This window comes from Motacilla alba, chromosome 1 (assembly GCF_015832195.1).
Source record: "Motacilla alba alba isolate MOTALB_02 chromosome 1, Motacilla_alba_V1.0_pri, whole genome shotgun sequence".
Lineage (NCBI taxonomy): Eukaryota > Metazoa > Chordata > Aves > Passeriformes > Motacillidae > Motacilla > Motacilla alba.
This window is the reverse complement of record NC_052016.1, coordinates 87,078,408-87,095,681: the sequence shown is the minus strand read 5'-3', so window position 1 is coordinate 87,095,681 and position 17,274 is coordinate 87,078,408. Positions and strand designations below refer to the sequence as shown.

The window sequence follows — 17,274 nt, the reverse complement described above, 5'->3', positions numbered from 1 at the left end:
ACTTCAGCTCACGGCACGGGTTAAACAGTGGTTCAGAGATGTCCGGATGCGAAGGTCAGGGCCACGGGCCGTCAGAGCCAGCTGTCCCTGATGCTTTCCATGCGCTAGATCCCAACAGCTCCCGGGGGCTCAGCCGGCGCCTCCCAACGGGCCGGCGCCTCCCGGCAGCGCCGCCCCGCGATGCCGCGGCCCCGCCTCACGGAGCCGCGCCGGGGGCGGGACTGCCCGGCGGCGGGCCGAGGGCAGGAGGCCGGTGCCGGCGGTGTTCGTCGGTCGGTGGCAGCGCTGCCGATGCGTGCGCTGTGGCCGCTGTGCCTCGCCCTGGGAGCCGCGGCGGCGGCCGCGGGCGGGGGCGGGCGGCCGAGCGCCGAGCGCAGCGCCGTGTGGGGGCCCGGGCTGCGCGCCGCGGCCGCGCTCCCCGCGCGGTACTTCTATGTGCAGGCCGTGGACGCCCAGGGGCTGAGGTGAGGGCGGCTGCGGCGGCTTTTCGCGGAGGTTCTGGGCAGGGTCAAGCCGAGAGGCTTGCGATTTGCTCGTAGGAGGTTCAGGCTAAAAGCTCCCTCTACGTGACTCTGCATATCACTGGGCAAGTGCTAATTAATCTTTTCACGGCGCGAGGGGATGAGATAAGAGGATGAAAACGTTTAGCAGCAAAGCATGTGCTAGTCAGTGGAAAAATTAACGATTTATTCTTCTTTGTCAAAACTTTAGCAGTGACTAATACATTTAATTTGTTAGGCTCAGGCATCCTGCTTGTTTCCACTGTTGGGAACATTAGTATTTTTCCTATGTGCCGGGGTACAAGATCAGTAGAATCATTTAGGAATTACTCCATAGGCCAATAGGTAAACTTCTTAGGAATGAAACAGGACGAGAAGCAATGGCCATAAACTAAAATACAGGAAATTTCACCTCACCATGAGGAAAAACTTTCCCCTGAGGGTGGCGTAGCATTGGAACAGGCTGTTCAGGGAGGCTGTGGAGTCTCTGTCTGGAGACATAGCAAACCTCCACTGGACACATTCTTGTGTCCCCTGCTACAGGGTGACCTTGCTTTGGCAGGGGGATTGCACTAGATGATCTTCGGTGGTCCTTTCCAACCCTAAAAATTCTGTGATTTTTAGAAACTACTCATTGCTTTCCATTTATTTAGGAAAACTGGTCATGCAGCCTAGATAGGAGCTCAGAATGCGCCATCAAGGTCATCGAGATTAGATGCACTGTGGCTTGTGTCAGTATGGAAGCTGCCAGTTCTGCTTAACTTGGATAGTAAATATTTCTTGCATTTAATTGAACTGGCAACTCTGAGTATGTCTGGACAAGTTTTAGGAAAGATGGTGGGAGTAGCTGAATTAAGGAGTTAACAGCCCAAGAGCCTGGTCACCGCCTGGAAGAAGGGTGGAAGGAAGTAGACAGCATTTTGACTACACCGACTTTGTTAATACCTCAATGATAAGTGATAACTTCATGAGTATTCAGATTATTAGATTTGGTTTTATGGAGGTTTTTCTGTTTTGGTGTATGTTTAATTATACCAAAATATCTCATTTACACATTGAATTACATGATCCCTCTATCATTTCTTTACCCTGTTTTTTCCCATATAAGCTACTATAATGATTAAGTGTAACTTTGTTCTTTACTTCCTTAAATAATACCTGGAAAATAAGGTAATCTGAAAATGTTTTGCTTCTGAATGTAAAATAATAGACTTATTAACCTGTCAAAGTGAACATTTGGATGTGCTTGTAGAGGCCTAACATGGCTCAGTGGAAATCATGGCTAACATGGCTCACTGGAAATCATGGTTAATATGGCTCGCTGGAAATCTGTCATCTTGCAAAGGAGTGGACCAGCTAAGAAATCTGTTGTATGTTTCCTTTGTTTATTAAGCTCCCACTTATTCTCTGGGTAGGTTCACTTCATCACCAGGTGAAAATGCATTCCAGGTGAAGATCACTGCTCCTGAAGAACAGTTCACTCGTGTTGGTGTGCAAGTATTGGACAGGAAAGATGGTTCCTTCCTCGTGAGGTACAGGATGTATGCAAGCTACAAAAGCCTGAGGATAGAAGTCAAAACTGGAGATAAGCACGTTGCAAAGTCTCCATATATTTTAAAAGGTAAGAGGCACCACTACACACAGGTTTCTTGTCATGGCTGACAAAGTGTGTGCCAGAATGTCTTCTACTAGAAGCATAAGATTCTTTGGGACCTCAGTACTTCTCTGGACTATCAAATACCATTGGAATTATGGATTCATTATATGCATCCTACACATAGTATTCAAAATAATAAAAGGAAGCAAATGCTGTGAAGCTGTTGCCTAATAAACACAGGTAGAGGGCTTACACATGAGCTGATGTAGGTTGACATGACTCCATCAGAGTTAAAAAAAAATTCAGACATGTTCATTTGGAGTTGCTGAAGTTTTGGCCCTGAGCAATGAATGTTCAGTGCTTGACCCTGTTCTGTGATCTCAACAGCTCAATATTATGACTTATTAAAAGTAAAATAATAATTTTGTTCCCAATAGGGCCTATTTACCATGAAAACTGTGACTGCCCTCAGGAGGAAAGCAGCGCATGGCTGGAAGAGATGAACTGCCCTCAAACCATTCCACAGATTCAGAGAGACCTAGCAAATTTTCCCATTGTTGACCCAGATAAGATTGCAAAAGAAATTCCGCAGAGGTTTGGACAAAGACAGAGTTTGTGTCACTACACCATCAAAGACAATGAGGTATGGAATCTGGTTGATCTGAAGTCCATATGGGAATTTGGTGGCAAGCCATGAGCACTTTGGTTATTCCGAGTTGTAAAAGCTTCTTGTAGTGTATTCTTTAAGAACAAGACTTTGCTTGCTTCTCTGTCCTTGAATACTTTGCAGTTTGTGTATGAGCTCAGCAATGTCTGTCCTACTTTGTAAGTGCTTTTTTGTCCACGTTACAGCTGAAACATAGTGAAAGCAAATTACTTTCCAGGCAATCATTGTGAGTACTGGGCACCCACCCAAGTCTCCTAAATGCTAATTCAGTTTCCTGTTCTCTGAGCAATACTGCTGTGAGGTGTCACAATCATCTAATGTGAAGTACATCAATAAATTACATCATGCATAATTCTGAGATACCACTTTTAGCTGAACTGAGGATCAGAGCTACAATTCTTTATAACAAAGAATTGTATATACTTACTTATTTCAGTGGAGTTTTATATGGAAATTAGAAGAATGGAACACCACAAAAATAGGCAACAGTTTCTGCTTCCATGAAACAGACCTCAAACATCTGCAAAAGCAAGCAAAGCTTGTAATTCTTTTTATCACTTTTCTGTGATGACATTTCTGTTGCTTCCCAGCTGATTCATAAATCTATACAGCCATACAGTCTGTCTGAGTAGTTACTATGTGATTAAAAGAGCTCTGAATTGTGCCAGCCGTTCTCTGAAATGAAATCACCCAGTAAAACCTTTGTTTATTTTCAGGTTTATATAAAGACATATGGGGAACATGTTGGCTTCAGAATTTTCATGGATGCCATACTGCTTTCTTTGACCAGAAAAGTGAGTACATCTGTACAGCCACGTACTCTGCATGTCCTAATTTATAGAAGCCTGGCCTTAAATACACATCAGCATATTTGTTGCTGTTTCTGTTAAAAAAACTCTTGCTCGTTGATTAGTTATGGAAAGGTCATGGATTTTCCTTGTTTGAAGCTGTCATGTTCTAGAATGCCATCTGATTGAGTATCACAAAAATTAATTGAATAAGCAGGCTTTTATAGGTGAGTTTGATAAGCCAGGACAGGGTGTGTTGGTTTGGGTTTTTTTTTTCTGTAGAATAAATAAATCATCCTGTAGCATCTTACAGAAAATTCTATCTCTGCAAGTAGATTGCTGCAAAAAGCTGAACACAAGTTAACATAACATGTTAAAAGAAATAGCAAGTAACCTTTCCACTATCCTCAGGATTAGTAATGGATCAGTTATGCTACTCTGCCTGCCTTTGGGTGTCATGCTTTAAGGATTGCTCTACTGCTAACATTGCTGAACTAACATTGCACAGGAAAATGGGAAAAATGACTAAATGTACAAATGAACATTAATTTAACTGGGGATTGTTTCATCTAACACTGTCTACAGGAGGACATGATGTCTAAGGGAAGACATGAATATAGAATACAATTATTTAAAAGATTGTTCTCTGGAAGATGGTTCTTGATGTCAGTAGTGTTGGACAAGAAATAATGGAGTTAAATTGCATCTAAGGACTAAAAGTTGAAAAAGGATTGCTAACTCCAAAACCAGAAACTGTTTACAGATCTAGAAAACACAGTTTATATAATTCCCATTAAATACCGGTAAATAAGAACTTTTATTAGGATAGTGTCACTGAGTGACAGTAGATGGTTGGTTGGAGAAGATTCAAGCTGCTGATTGATTCTGCTGCTGAAGATGTGTAGAAAATACAATTTGTAGGGTTTATGCCCCTTGCAGCCATTAGATGGCACCGTAGTAATGAAGTTCAGTGCTGAGCCTTAGACTGTATAGCAGACGCCCTTTGAAAGGAAAAGAATATCTTCCACCATTTAGAAGTGTTTCATATTTGGCGAATCATTAATTTCTTTTGTGGTGAAAGAGGCTACTGAGAGGGATGTATTGGAGATGTATATTTTTTAAAATGAAATTAAGAGAGTGAACTGAGATACAATATTAGTTCTGCACTGACTTTATATGTGCCTTCAGGGTTCTGTAAAACGCAGCCATATGTCATGTTTTGCCTTTTGCTCTCCAAACTGAACTCTCCCACTGTCTTTAGTGTTTTCTCACAAGGCAGCTTGTCCTTTCTTTGGAAAACTACAAAGCTGCCTTTCTTTGTACCTTTTCTTGCTTCACTTGAAAATACCCAAACCAAACTCAATACAGGGGTGCATCACAGTTTCATAAAGCAGCAAAATTCTGCCTTCTGTCCTGCTTCTTGGCCATCAACAGTGTTTTTCTTGCCTTTTGGCTGTGACAGTGATTTCAGATATGGTTCTATACTACCAAATATTTTAAATAAGTGATGATGTTATGCTTGCTAATTAACCAAAGCACTGACTAAATGTGGTCTTCCCATCATGGCTGTTTATTTCTGTTTCTTCTCTTCTGTTGGATTTAGGCATCCTGCAGACAGAGGGTGAATCAGATCACTGATGTGACAGAAAACTGATTTACCAGCCAGCATCAGTTTTCCATATAGTAACAAGATGATCCAGCTTACCTTGGAACTATACAATTGCTGACTAGGTCCCAGTGCTAGCCTGGTCAAGATTGTGTGGCCAGTCATGTAAAGTATAACAGGAAACCATCCTCTAAAAAGGGTACTCCTATGCCTTATGTGACTTTGTGCAAATATTTTTTTTTTAAAAATACTATTTTGTAGGCTTTACTCTGTGGTCTCAGTACTTCTAACAAGTTTCTAAATGTCAATGATTTATTACAGGTACATTAAGTATATTAGACACCTGGCTATTTTTGCTCTTAGTGAGGTTGTTTTCAAAATGCAAGATGCCAGCAGAATACTGTTTGTGCTAAACTGCAGTTGTGCCTGCTTTGCTTCCCTTTAGGTGAAAATGCCAGATGTAGAATTTTTTGTTAATTTGGGGGACTGGCCTCTGGAGAAAAGGAAGCCCCCACAGAACTTGCACCCAATCTTCTCATGGTGTGGGTCCAGTGAGTCAAAAGACATTGTCATGCCAACATATGATTTAACAGACTCAGTTTTGGAGACTATGGGACGGTAAGAAATGGCTTAAACTTTTCACAAAATTCACCACTAATGATCTTCCGTAGAGATCTGTATGGTAACAGCATATTAACTATTTTCATTTACTCTTCGAGACTCTGGCAACCTAGGTAGGCAGTGACTGTGTAATCAATGTATTAATGTTATACTTCAGTGTTTCATTTCAGAAATCTAAATTTATCTAAACATGGTCAAATCACTGAAAACAGCACTTAAGAGTGTTTCAAGGCTAGGCATTAGATTTGTGTGCTTTGTTTCTCCCCCCATGAACTTGTTGACAACTGGCGATGTGTCTTTCTTTCCTGATTTTGTTGGAATTTGTTTCTTGTGTACCTTTCACATCCCAACATAGCTATTGGGAATTTTTGAACTGGGAGCTACCATCTCCAGTTTGATTACTCACCATAACTAGCCTTAGCAACTGCTCTATTCTGTCTTGAAACACTACAAAGACAGCTTGCTTCTAAGAAATCTTTGTAATCCATCTTGAACTTGTTTATTGTTTCACTGCATTTAGTTCAGGTTCCTTTTTTTTTTTTTTTTTGTCAAGACTTTTTCTAAATTTTCTATCCCTTGCCCTCCCAGTTTATGTGTTTTAATTTCTTAACATTTTAAAGGACGTGCAATATGTTTTATTAAGCAAGTTATGCTACCTTGCATCAACCCTCACTGGCAACCATATCCACTTTTACCTATTTTCTTCTATGACAGCTGACAGGTATTGTTTCCATGTGCCATGTTGCTGAATGATGCTGTCATGCCACACACCTGTGAATTTAACATTCATTATCTGTTTCTATTGCTGCAAATGACTGATACAGTAACACACGATGGTGTGCTCATGACTTGCCTTCATCTTTGCTCTCTGCCTATGGGTACTGTGAACTCTTTTAAGTAACTGCACTTTAAAAAGTTTCCAGTAGGCTTCACTATTAAACCACTTTTTTCTGCTGCAGAGTCAGCCTGGATATGATGTCAGTCCAAGCAAACACTGGTCCATCGTGGGAAGACAAGAACGTCACAGCCTTCTGGAGAGGACGTGACAGCCGCAAAGAAAGGCTTGAGCTTGTAAAACTCAGCAGGAAACATCCAGAGATCATAGATGCTGCTTTCACAAACTTTTTTTTCTTTAAACATGATGAAAGCCTCTATGGCCCTATTGTTAAGCACATTTCATTTTTTGATTTTTTTAAGGTAAGCCGCTAATCATTTTTCATAGAACTCAGTTCTCACTGTTTTGCATTATCAAATAACTTAGTATGTATTACTGAAAATAAAGTGATTTTTAGTTTTTCAGGACACCACCAGTAACAAGCATGACTAGACATCCCTCCAGTGGGATTAACTGCTATGTAGCTCTTACCCTCAGGATAGTAATGTCTGATTTACATCTAAAGGTTCTGTAGAACCTTGTGTAATCTATATAACTTCAAGTTCCTTTTTATTTCTTTTTGCTGATTCAGCGATCAGGACTACTAACATAACTAACATAGTGAGAAAATCAGTGGATGAAGTGGCACATCTACCCTCACATCCGAGGATGAGCACCTAAGAATTCCCGGAGAACTTAATTGATGAAGCTCTGTGTACCCTGCTCTGTGATGAATTCCAAACTAGATAATAAAAGCTTCTTAGACATTGATGCTTGCCTAGCCAGTCCTACCTGTCTCAATATCGGCAAGTCAGTAACACCAGTGCCCTCAGAATATAACCTAACCAAGCCACTGGGATCTTGTGTTTTTTAATAACTTCTGGTCCTTTTCTTTCCAGTATAAATATCAAATTAATATTGATGGCACAGTGGCAGCATACAGATTGCCTTATCTACTAGCAGGAAACAGTGTGGTGTTAAAGCAAGACTCCATCTACTATGAGCACTTTTATAACGAGCTGCAGCCATGGAAACATTACATCCCATTTAAAAGTGACCTGAGTGATCTGCTAGAAAAACTACAGTGGGCAAAAGATCATGACGAAGAGGTAAAATATGCATTAAGAAGTATGCAGTAGTGTTTCTAGAAGAGAACAGAAATTGAATTGCTTTAAAACAAAGCAAAAAAAATACTAGAACTTGAAATCTATTTTCATCAACTCTACAAAGAAGAAAAACACTCAAAAATGCATAATATTGTCCTTAATTTGAAATCAAATTGAACTTCAGGGAAGAAAAGTCTTTTCCTAACAGTGCCTTAACTTTTAAAAAGAATGTCTTATTTGAGTTATCCTAATCTGTCAACTTCATTTGTAACTCCACAACCAACAGTAGTATCCCAAAATAAATACTAGTTCTGGGCAATAAAAAAAATTAACCAAACTTTTCATTTTCTTTGACAGGCAAAAAATATTGCAAAATCTGGACAAGAATTTGCAAGAAACAATCTCATGGGAGACCACATTTTTTGTTACTATTTCAAACTTTTCCAGGTCAGTATATTTTTAATGGCTACTGGCACAAAAATAGAAATCACACAGCAAGAATTTAGGGCAACAGAGCTGCTGGAAATTGGCCAGTCTGGTACTTGAAGCCGCGAAGCAAGCAGCAGCAATTAAAATCTTCATTTGGTTTTTACAAACGTTGTATTTAATTATGTGCTATGAAACCCCTTAAGACTATGCTGGCTGTTTGAGATCCCATAAATCTTGATCTAATCTGCCAGAATATGTTGCTCACAATGATCAAAGAATTCCACATCAGACGCACACCCTGTGAACCACAGCTGAAAATATCTGTGCATTAGCACCAAGATACCGAACTCCAGGGAGGCACCCGAAGGGGCTCCCGTCTGCAGCTGGGTGTTCCCTCACCCTGTCTGTGACAGTCTGCAGGAACAGATTGTGTAGCCCCAGAGTTTTCACAGAATTGCTCAGCTGATTTGGTACAATATTGGCAACTAGATGTACAATCTATAAAATATATGGATTAATGATACCTTCCTTGTTTTAAAACTAGGAATATGCCAGCTTGCAAGTGAGTGAACCAAAAATCAGAGATGGGATGGAGAAGGTGCAGCAGCCCGATGATGACCTTTTCCCATGCACTTGCCACCGAAAAAAGGTACAGCCCATGCAGAGTTAAATGTAAAGTGCTGAGTGTCTTCAGTTCCTGCTCAGCCCCGCTGGAGCAGGGCTGCTCCGTGCCCCACAGTATCAGTTATCAGGCCAGGCCATTAACACCTATCGAACTTAGAAACACTTCTTGATGCATTTGCAGGACTAGACAGTGAAAAATAGGTTTCCAGTTAACTGAAACATGTTTCCTCTTTTTTGATTGCAGGCCAAAGATGAACTCTGACAGAAGTAAATAAATACATTTTTTCAGTATTTACCTAAATTCAGACTGTCTTCTTAAAGAAAGAAGAAAAATCTGGGTTAGTATGCCCATGGATCATGTCAGTGGATATTTTAAAGTTTACCATTTCATGTTCTACGTATGGAAGAAAACAAAGCACCTGTGATTTCCTTTTTATCAGGCAGTGATGGCAGAGCCTTATTCAAACCCATTTTTATAATTTTTTTTTAATAAAAACCATGTTTGTATCAGTCATGTGTTCTTGTCCTGAGTTACCTTGGAAATGCAGATACTTTTTACTCATGCTTGTATATACTAAGTCTTTTCACAAACATGAAACTGTTCTACAGAGAAGGGCAGATGAGAATTTTACATCTTCCCCCCACTCTATCTATAGAGCCAGCTAAAGGCATCTTTTTTCAGACCATAACTTTGCCCCTTCTGAGAGAATCTCAAAGACAAAGCTGTGGGTTTAATAATAAATCTTGTTAACCTGAAGGAAAACCATTATTCCAATATTGCTGTAGGCTTGGTTGTACCAACAGGTTACTCACAGCCCATAATGAGAAAGGCTACAGCTGCCAGTTCACACCAAGTGTTTAATCCACTCTCCAGTGTCAGAGCTCAGACAGGGACCCGAGTTCCTCCTGTCACAATGGATGCAGAACTGGTTCCTGCTCCAGGAGTTGCTCCATCACTAAACACAATTTGTCTATCAGTTTTTATTTATCAGAGGGCCTCTGTGATCAGTCCTTTACAAAGGACATTGGTGAAGGAGACTTCTCAAAACTGAACCATGTTCTTTGCTCCACATGTCCAACTGTGACCGCATTACCTCCTCCTCCTCCCCACAGAGGCAGAATCTGGCTCCCTGAGGTGGCAGACACTGTCACTGACCAGAGATTCTCTCCTGCCTCACAGGTTTGGAGGCACCTGGGAAGGCCAGCACACAGCACCAAGGCAAAGTAGTACACCAGGCTCGCCAGCCTCAGGGGATGTGCTGGCAGAACCCTACAAATCAGAAGGTTTTAATTGCTAGTGAATACAGCATCAGTGATATACTCAGAAATTGAGGAACCCTAAAGATACGCTGTCCTAGTAGATCTTTTCCAGTATATTACTTCAAATATTAGTCAAAAGCATTACTTAATCCTCTGCATTCCCAAGTGTTGTATTTGGTTATTTGTACAGAAACACAGAGAACAATGCTACCATGATGTATTTTCTGTCCTTCTGGAAGTTCTTTATTGTTTTGCATTTTTTTTCATTCATACAAAGCTTTATTTGAATTTGCACTTAGACCTCTGAAAACATCAGCTTTTAAAAAAATATGCCTCTAAAAATAACAAACCCCTTATTTGCCACATTTAGGAAAAACCACATGAAGATACTGCTTGAACACTGCAAATTATTTGTGCTGCAGTTGAACATTCTCTCTAAGCCAAGAAAAAACTTGTGCATTTACTTCTTCCATGACATCATCTGCTGTTCGTCCTTTGACTGCCATCCCATGGTTTGCTTTATCAATCCAATGGATTTTTTTAGGGGCTTTCATTTTGCTCACCACACCTTCTAGCAATTGCTATGGAGAAAACAAGAATGCAAATATTAGGGAATTGGCTGCTACAAACTCTGGAACTCTAGATGTCTCTTGCTTTACCTGTGTAATGCAAAATAGGCAGCTGCTAAAAAGCAGATAGATGGATCTGTGTGCATATGAAAAACACCTTGCTAGGAAAATGGGATATATTCTCTATTCAGGATATGAATAGTGGGATCTGCTCAAAGCTTCATCCTCACTCAAACAGAGAAAAGCAGAAAATTAAACTTCAAAGGATTCAATTTTTAATGTCAGAGGGTAGTGCTGGCAATAAAACGATAGAATTGAAGTCAGATTTGTCTACAGAGGCTGAGTAGCAATGTAATTCCTTAGGGACTAGCTTTGACACTGTTGAAATTCCTCAGCAAACAGATCTAACAACCAGCTGACAAAATCAAAGATCCCCCATAAAGAGGGCACTCCAAGGATCTGCTGGTCACTAGCCTGACTTATTTTGGCAACAACTCCTCAGAAAAGCATTATGACTCCTTAGAAACTGTCCAAGCATGGAAAATGTCAATTGCACACAGACCCAAATTCACCTTGGCCTCTTCAAGAACAACAGATACCTTTTTCCCTCCCTCTGTACACACCTGCTCTTCACCTCTACAAAAATATCACTTTCTACCTCAGAAGCCTGACTTGGGGGTAGAACTGCTTTTCTAGAAGAATTTGCCATGAAAATGTGACCAATGTGACATTGGTGGCACCACACAGGTTTTGTAACTTGAAATGGTTAAAACAAAATAGCAAATAAATCACTCCTTCCACAGACCACTTTTAATTTATGCAATCCTATCAAAACCATTTAAATCAGGCGTATTTCAGTGACCCAAAGAAGAGCTTGCTGAAGTGGAAGATCAAGCCTGGTCCATTATGTTTTAAGCAGCAAAAGGAAGCACTGCCAGGCTTCCTTGTGTCTGATGAGGTTTTCTACCCAAGGCTTCCTTCAGAAGACACCTAGTTAGGCAAGGCTGTTAATCAGGTGAAATACAGGCATCACTGGGGCTCATTGCTGCTCCCCTCATAGCAGGATTTGCAAGGGTACTCACTTTTTCACACATCTCATCTGCTGATCCTGAGACAAACAGCACTGGACACGTGATCAGTAATAAATCCTCATCCCGGAGCTTGGACTGCAGTTTTGGTCGATGTAATGGGTAAGATAAACACACAAGACCTTGAATGAAGCCATCATCATCATCATCACCCTGGCTCAGCTGACATATCACAGAGGCAGCAGCTCGTGAGCCCATGGAACGGCCTTTCTCCCATGCACAAATAAGGGAAAAAAGTATTATCTGCTGTCACCTCATCTACATTCTGGTTTAGTAAACAAGTCCCCAAACCAATCCAACTGAGTGTATTTCAGTGTCACAAAATGCTAGGGATGTTCTACTTCAAGAAAAACATTAATCCTAATTTCAACATTTTCTGCTAAAATATTTGTCTAGTTGAAACATTTACATCCCTGTTTAAAAAAGAAGGGGAAAGAAAGAAAATATAAATAGATAGGGATCCCTTGCAATACTGGAAGGAACAACATCCATCCTGGGAAGAGAGGGACTGGTCCTATGCTCCAGAGTCTGGAAATTTGAGATAGCCATGATAGTATCCTGTATCATTATTTTCATGCAACCTCAATTTGCTCAAATTCAAAACAAAATTCTGTGCTTGATTTCACTTGGCTCACAAAACAAATCTAGCAAGTATTTATGCACACTTTGAACTTCAGCCTAAAAGTAAAAGTAGAAGGGAGGGGAAAAGGTGTGAACTTGGAACATGAGGTCAGTCAGTAACAGCAAGGGAAAATCAAAATATCTCCTCAAAGAGGAGGCATATGAGCTGACAATGCACTGCAATTGAGTGTTACAACTCACTAGTTCTTAGAGCAGCATAGACTTGGTTTCACTTAAGAGGAAACTTAGAATTTCCCCTATCAAGATATTCCTAACCACTTCCATCTATTCCCCTTTTCGCAAAACACAGCTGACTTTTTTATCCACCACTCGGTTTTAATTACCAAAACCTGTTTTGGGAAAACTGTTTTCCATTTATCAGTAACCAGAATTCTTCAAGACCTGCAGTTAAAAAGTACAGATGGATAATCAGAAAACTTATGCCCTGTAAATTCTAAGTGACAACGAAGTTTTCTCCCAAAGTACCTGGAAAATACAATCTATTTCTCTTTCTTTACTCTTCTGCAGTAAGATCTACGGCATCATAAGGAGGGTTCATTTGCTTCTCACCCAAGTGGGACAGACTTGGAATACTTACAGATTGCTTTTACTCACAGACAGTATAACAGAGAAAATTATTGATAATAAAAACAATACCTGCAAGGAAAACACCAGAAAGTTTATAATCATCACAAAGTTTTAGGTACTCCTAAAGAAATAAGAGAAAGAGAAGCATTACAAGTCGGAATTAAGACAGCTGGGAAGCTGGGGATCTCTTCTGTTTGTAGATACTACACAGAAAATGGGAAGCTCTTTCAGCACTGCAGATTAAAGAACAGATACAAGGTGCTCTCTTGGGTTTTATCACATAAATGGTTTCATAGCATTTTGCAGCAACAACGTAATAAATTTCACATTATGTCTGAGCAAGTCTAAAATATCAGATGCCCTATAAAGTTACCAAAACATAAGTGATTACTATGTATCAACTCAGTTATAATAACAGACCCCATGCACACTCTTGGCCCATCAAAAAGAAAAGCAGGTTTGCAAAAATGACCTTCATTGAGATTATGTATTTGTGACACAATCATTAAAGTCTGACAGAAAAGATAAAATTCAGAAACATTTTTTCAAGTTTTAGGAGATAACTAAGATGCTATCTTATCAGATCATCTTAGCAGATGCCTTAAAATTACTTTTGCATATTAACATAAATGCACTAACAACATTATGCTTCTTCCACAAAGACTGGAGATGCTCATTAAAGACAGTGAAGTCTGACTTCAAATTAATGTACATATAATCACAATGACGTCATAAAAAATTCCTTTAGAACTTGACTTTGTTCCCCTATGAAAATGCCTCCTGCTTAGTGCAAGCAGATCACCCATCCTAAATCCTTCACCCAGCTTGTTTCCATCCTAAAGTCTTCCACTTTTTGCAGGCTGTAAGTTTTCCCATGAAACACCCTTGCTCTATGTCAGGCTTTTCTTTTTCCCTGAACTCAGACCTGCACACTTGAGGCAGCTGTTCCAGCTGTTGTCCATCTAAGAACTGCTTCTGCTGTTTCTGTTCACACACAGTGCTCCATTTACCTAAACACTGGTTCTGATTTTCCCACTGTTGCTTGACTAATCTCTGTCTGTAATTTAAGAATCTTGGAAGACAGCACCCACGGACCTAAGCTTTGGTCTAAGAATTTTTTCACTCCTTACCACAACTGCTTTGAAAGCCTTAGTCCTGTAGGCAACATTAAGGCCTTTACAAGTAAACCGCAGGCACAGAACTCCATGGGATGCAAGATAGGCTGCCAAGGACACTAAGTGAGGGAAATTCATGTCTCCTCCAGCTCCATGAGTAAGAATCACTCCATATGTTGGTTTCTTCTCTGGGACAGAAAAGATAGCATCAAGGTATTTGTTTCCAAAGGGTATTTTCACTTTAACCTAGAAATGAAACAAAACCCACTATTATTATTAAAAAACCAAATGAAACAAACAAACAAAAAACCAAACAAAAAAACCAAACCAACAACCAAAAAACCCAAAAAACCCAAGAGGAAGTGTTCCCAGTCTATACATCTACGCATTATTATGAAAAAAAACCCAGACAATTAAGAAATAAACCAAAATTGCAAGGTTGTTTTTATTTCTTCTGTTGAAGAGTACTAAATGAATAACTGCACCTCTGGCTCAAAGATTTTCCATACAATAATGGGCAAGTCAGTCTATGACTCCACGCCTTATGTTCTGCATTAGAGAATAAAGCTTCAAAGCATAAACTGAAATGGTTCTGACCCGCTCTACATATCTATGTCTAGCTTTTCCAGACCTAACTAGCTGCCTAAACCATAAGATTATGTGACATTAAGACACAGCCTAGAAACATTTTGAAACCACGCAGTGGTAACTACTGAGTGAAGCAGCAGCCTGCACAGAGGCGAGAACTGAACCTTCCCCAAGGGACAGGGACAGCACAGGTTCGGCCAAAGCTCCAGGGGGACACAGGGCCTCCATCAGCACAGCCGGCTGGAGGAGCTGATCCAGACATAAGGCCTGCTCATGTTCTGCGGAATGAACGGGCACTAGGCAACACCAACATCCCTGCGGCGGCTTCTGAGAGCAGAAAGCACACCCCGGGGCTGGAACAAAGCTCGGTGGCCCGAAGGCGCTCCTCGGCAGCGCTCCGCAGAGGAGCTGCACAGGCCGAGGGAGGCGCTCAGCGGCCCTGCCGAGCTGCTGCCCCCGCAGCCCCGGAGCGGGGGGCAGATGCCGGACAGGGCAGGGCATGGCGGAGCACACGCGGGACAGCAGAGGCCTGCACACAGAGACAGGCAGAGCTGCGGCCCCACCAGCCACGGACACACCGCTCCTGGGAACGCAAAGGCGACAGCGCACCACCCCTTGGCCCTTGCCCAGCCCCAGTGCCCCTCAGAGGGCAGGGCAGCGGGCCCGGGCTGCGGGAGCCGCTCATCGCCTCGGGCGGCAGCGCACGGCCCGGCACGGCCGCGGCCATACCTCCGCCCGCCCGCTCATCCCGCCGTGACGTCACCGGAGTGACAGCCCCCCGCGCCACTCCCCCCCCGCGGCCCGGCTGCCGCGGCGCTGATTGGTCAGAGCCGGCGCGGGCCCGCCCCCGTGAGGGGAGAGGCCGCGGCCTGCGCGGGGAGCGGGAGTTGTGCGCGGACTCGGGCTGGGCCCTGTTCAATGCGCGAAACACCCAGAAATAAAGAAAGCCTCACGTAAATTATTATTTTTATTCACCCGTGTGAACACAAACTCCACGCACCGCTAGGTGGTAATTCAGTACAAATAAAGCCAATTGAATAGGGATTGCTCGGAAAGTCAGGCTTTTACTGACCTCAAGGAGTACAGATGAGATGCTTAGGATGAGTTAAAGAATCACAGAATTATTTAGGTTGGAAACTACCCCTGGGACCATCGAGCCCAGCCTATGACTGAACACCACCATGTCAACAAGACCAGGGCATTGAGTGCCACATCCAGTCATTTCTTGAACACCTTCCAAGGATAGTGACTCCATCACCTTCCTTGGGCAGTCCATTGCTGAAGGAGCCCGTGGGTTTCGGGCTGTAAATCCCCCCAGCTAGTTTGGGATTTAAGCCCGCAGGGATCCTACATGGACAAAGTAAAGGACAAGAAGCGCTCTTTCTCCACGTGGTTCTGATGTCCTGTTTTATTAGCTGGAAAGGGACATCTGCATCATACAGCATCCAGGTGAAAAAAGAGGGCAAACTCCAAACCCAAGGGACATTTATACCCACGGAATGGGAGGTGGGGACGGAAGGCCACAGCCAAGGGGACACCAGTGAGGAGGGGCAAAGGGAAGGGCTACAGGGGACAGATCACCTTATCCGAGGGATACAAGGGGAACAGTTCATGTAACATAACACCCGGTGCAGAACATCTAAATACCTATATAGTGCATCACAACACATTGCAATGTTTAGAAACCCTTTCCATGAAGAAATTGCTCCTGACGTCCAACCTGAACCGCCCCTGGCACTGCTTGAGGCCATTTCCTACCGTCCTGTTGCTATTTGCATGGGAGAAGAGACCAGCCCCCACCTGGCTACAGCCTCCTTTCAGGTGGTTGTTGAGAGTGATAAGGTCATCTTGAGCCTCCTTTTCTCCCCTCCATTTCCCTCAGCTGTTCCTCATAAGACTTGTGCTCCAGATCCTTCACTGGCTCCATTGCCCTTTTCTGGGCTTGCTCAAGCACCTCAATGTCCGTGCAGAAGTGAGGGCCCAGAATGGGGCACAGGATTCAGGGTGTGGACTCGACAGAGCCAAGTACAGAGGGAAAGGTTAGATGTCCAGAGTGACATCAGGAAATTTTTTTGGCAGCTGTCAGCACACTCGATCTACGTGACATTGACAAACAGGGGAGAGACACTCAATGGCTGGTTTTCTAGGTACACATCTGTTCCTGGGGCTGTGCTCTCTTGTACAGTTCATGACCCGCTGTGCTCAAAACGCAGACTTAATCTGGTGGAAGACAGCACCAACAATGTACAGCAGTGCTTGCAGTATTTGTATATTTAGTATTTCACAGGCCAATAAAAAAATTCCAAAATCCTCTATTGCAAGGTAGTTAGCCAGAGCTCATGTTTTCTTCCAGTGTATGAAGCTCACTCATATCAATTAAGGTGCCCTGTTACTTAGTTGATTGAAGATGTCATCACCCAGCAGAACTTTGTTTTTCATATGTTCACTTGCTGGAAAAGAGGCTCACTCTGGCTTGTGCTCTGAGTGTCTCACTGTCAGCCTGCCAGCTGGACATTGTCAAGCACTGGGAGTGAAATATTGCAGCCCTCTGAGAAGTGAACCTGGCAGGGTAGCTCAGGTTCTGAGCTGCTCTCTCAGTGACCATCCTGCCGCCTCACAGGCCAATTCCCAGT

The 17,274-nt window shown here is 42.4% G+C and overlaps 2 protein-coding genes across 4 annotated transcripts; one reads left to right on the top strand and one right to left on the bottom strand.

Moving 5' to 3' along the window:
- Window positions 1-203: 203 nt before the first annotated feature.
- On the top strand, window positions 204-9,322 carry POGLUT2 (protein O-glucosyltransferase 2). 2 transcript variants are annotated; one of them, XM_038150940.1, is made up of 10 exons: window positions 204-464; window positions 1,916-2,121; window positions 2,535-2,740; window positions 3,481-3,558; window positions 5,604-5,776; window positions 6,739-6,976; window positions 7,553-7,762; window positions 8,117-8,206; window positions 8,733-8,837; window positions 9,057-9,322. In XM_038150940.1, exons 1-10 carry the CDS (start codon window positions 292-294, stop codon window positions 9,072-9,074), a joined length of 1,497 nt encoding a protein of 498 aa, XP_038006868.1. In that variant the 5' UTR covers window positions 204-291; the 3' UTR covers window positions 9,075-9,322. The 2 variants fall into 2 exon arrangements, with proteins under 2 accessions (XP_038006868.1, XP_038006876.1); XM_038150948.1 differs by having other exon boundaries at window positions 205-464; window positions 1,950-2,121.
- Window positions 9,323-10,337: 1,015 nt separating this feature from the next.
- TEX30 (testis expressed 30) lies at window positions 10,338-15,409 on the bottom strand. Of its 2 annotated transcripts, none has more exons than XM_038150962.1 (5): window positions 15,371-15,409; window positions 14,069-14,299; window positions 13,008-13,059; window positions 11,724-11,935; window positions 10,338-10,653 (listed from the first exon to the last, which is right to left on the bottom strand). In XM_038150962.1, exons 1-5 carry the CDS (start codon window positions 15,386-15,388, stop codon window positions 10,480-10,482), a joined length of 687 nt encoding a protein of 228 aa, XP_038006890.1. In that variant the 5' UTR covers window positions 15,389-15,409; the 3' UTR covers window positions 10,338-10,479. The 2 variants fall into 2 exon arrangements, with proteins under 2 accessions (XP_038006890.1, XP_038006898.1); XM_038150970.1 differs by having other exon boundaries at window positions 14,806-15,389.
- Between the last annotated feature and the right edge of the window lie 1,865 nt (window positions 15,410-17,274).

Bases quoted from the DNA above. Each gene is read 5' to 3' on its own strand.
- POGLUT2 (XM_038150940.1), top strand. From the start codon at position 292: ATGCGTGCGCTGTGGCCGCTGTGCCTCGCCCTGGGAGCCGCGGCGGCG. The intron at 5,777-6,738 runs GTAAGAAATGGC...TTTCTGCTGCAG, and splicing joins GTTTTGGAGACTATGGGACG to AGTCAGCCTGGATATGATGT. The intron at 6,977-7,552 runs GTAAGCCGCTAA...TTTTCTTTCCAG, and splicing joins CATTTTTTGATTTTTTTAAG to TATAAATATCAAATTAATAT.
- TEX30 (XM_038150962.1), bottom strand. The intron at 13,060-14,068 runs GTAAGGAGTGAA...TTATTTCTTTAG, and splicing joins AGGCTTTCAAAGCAGTTGTG to GAGTACCTAAAACTTTGTGA. The intron at 11,936-13,007 runs GTATTGTTTTTA...CATGGGAGAAAG, and splicing joins TTCTGGTGTTTTCCTTGCAG to GCCGTTCCATGGGCTCACGA.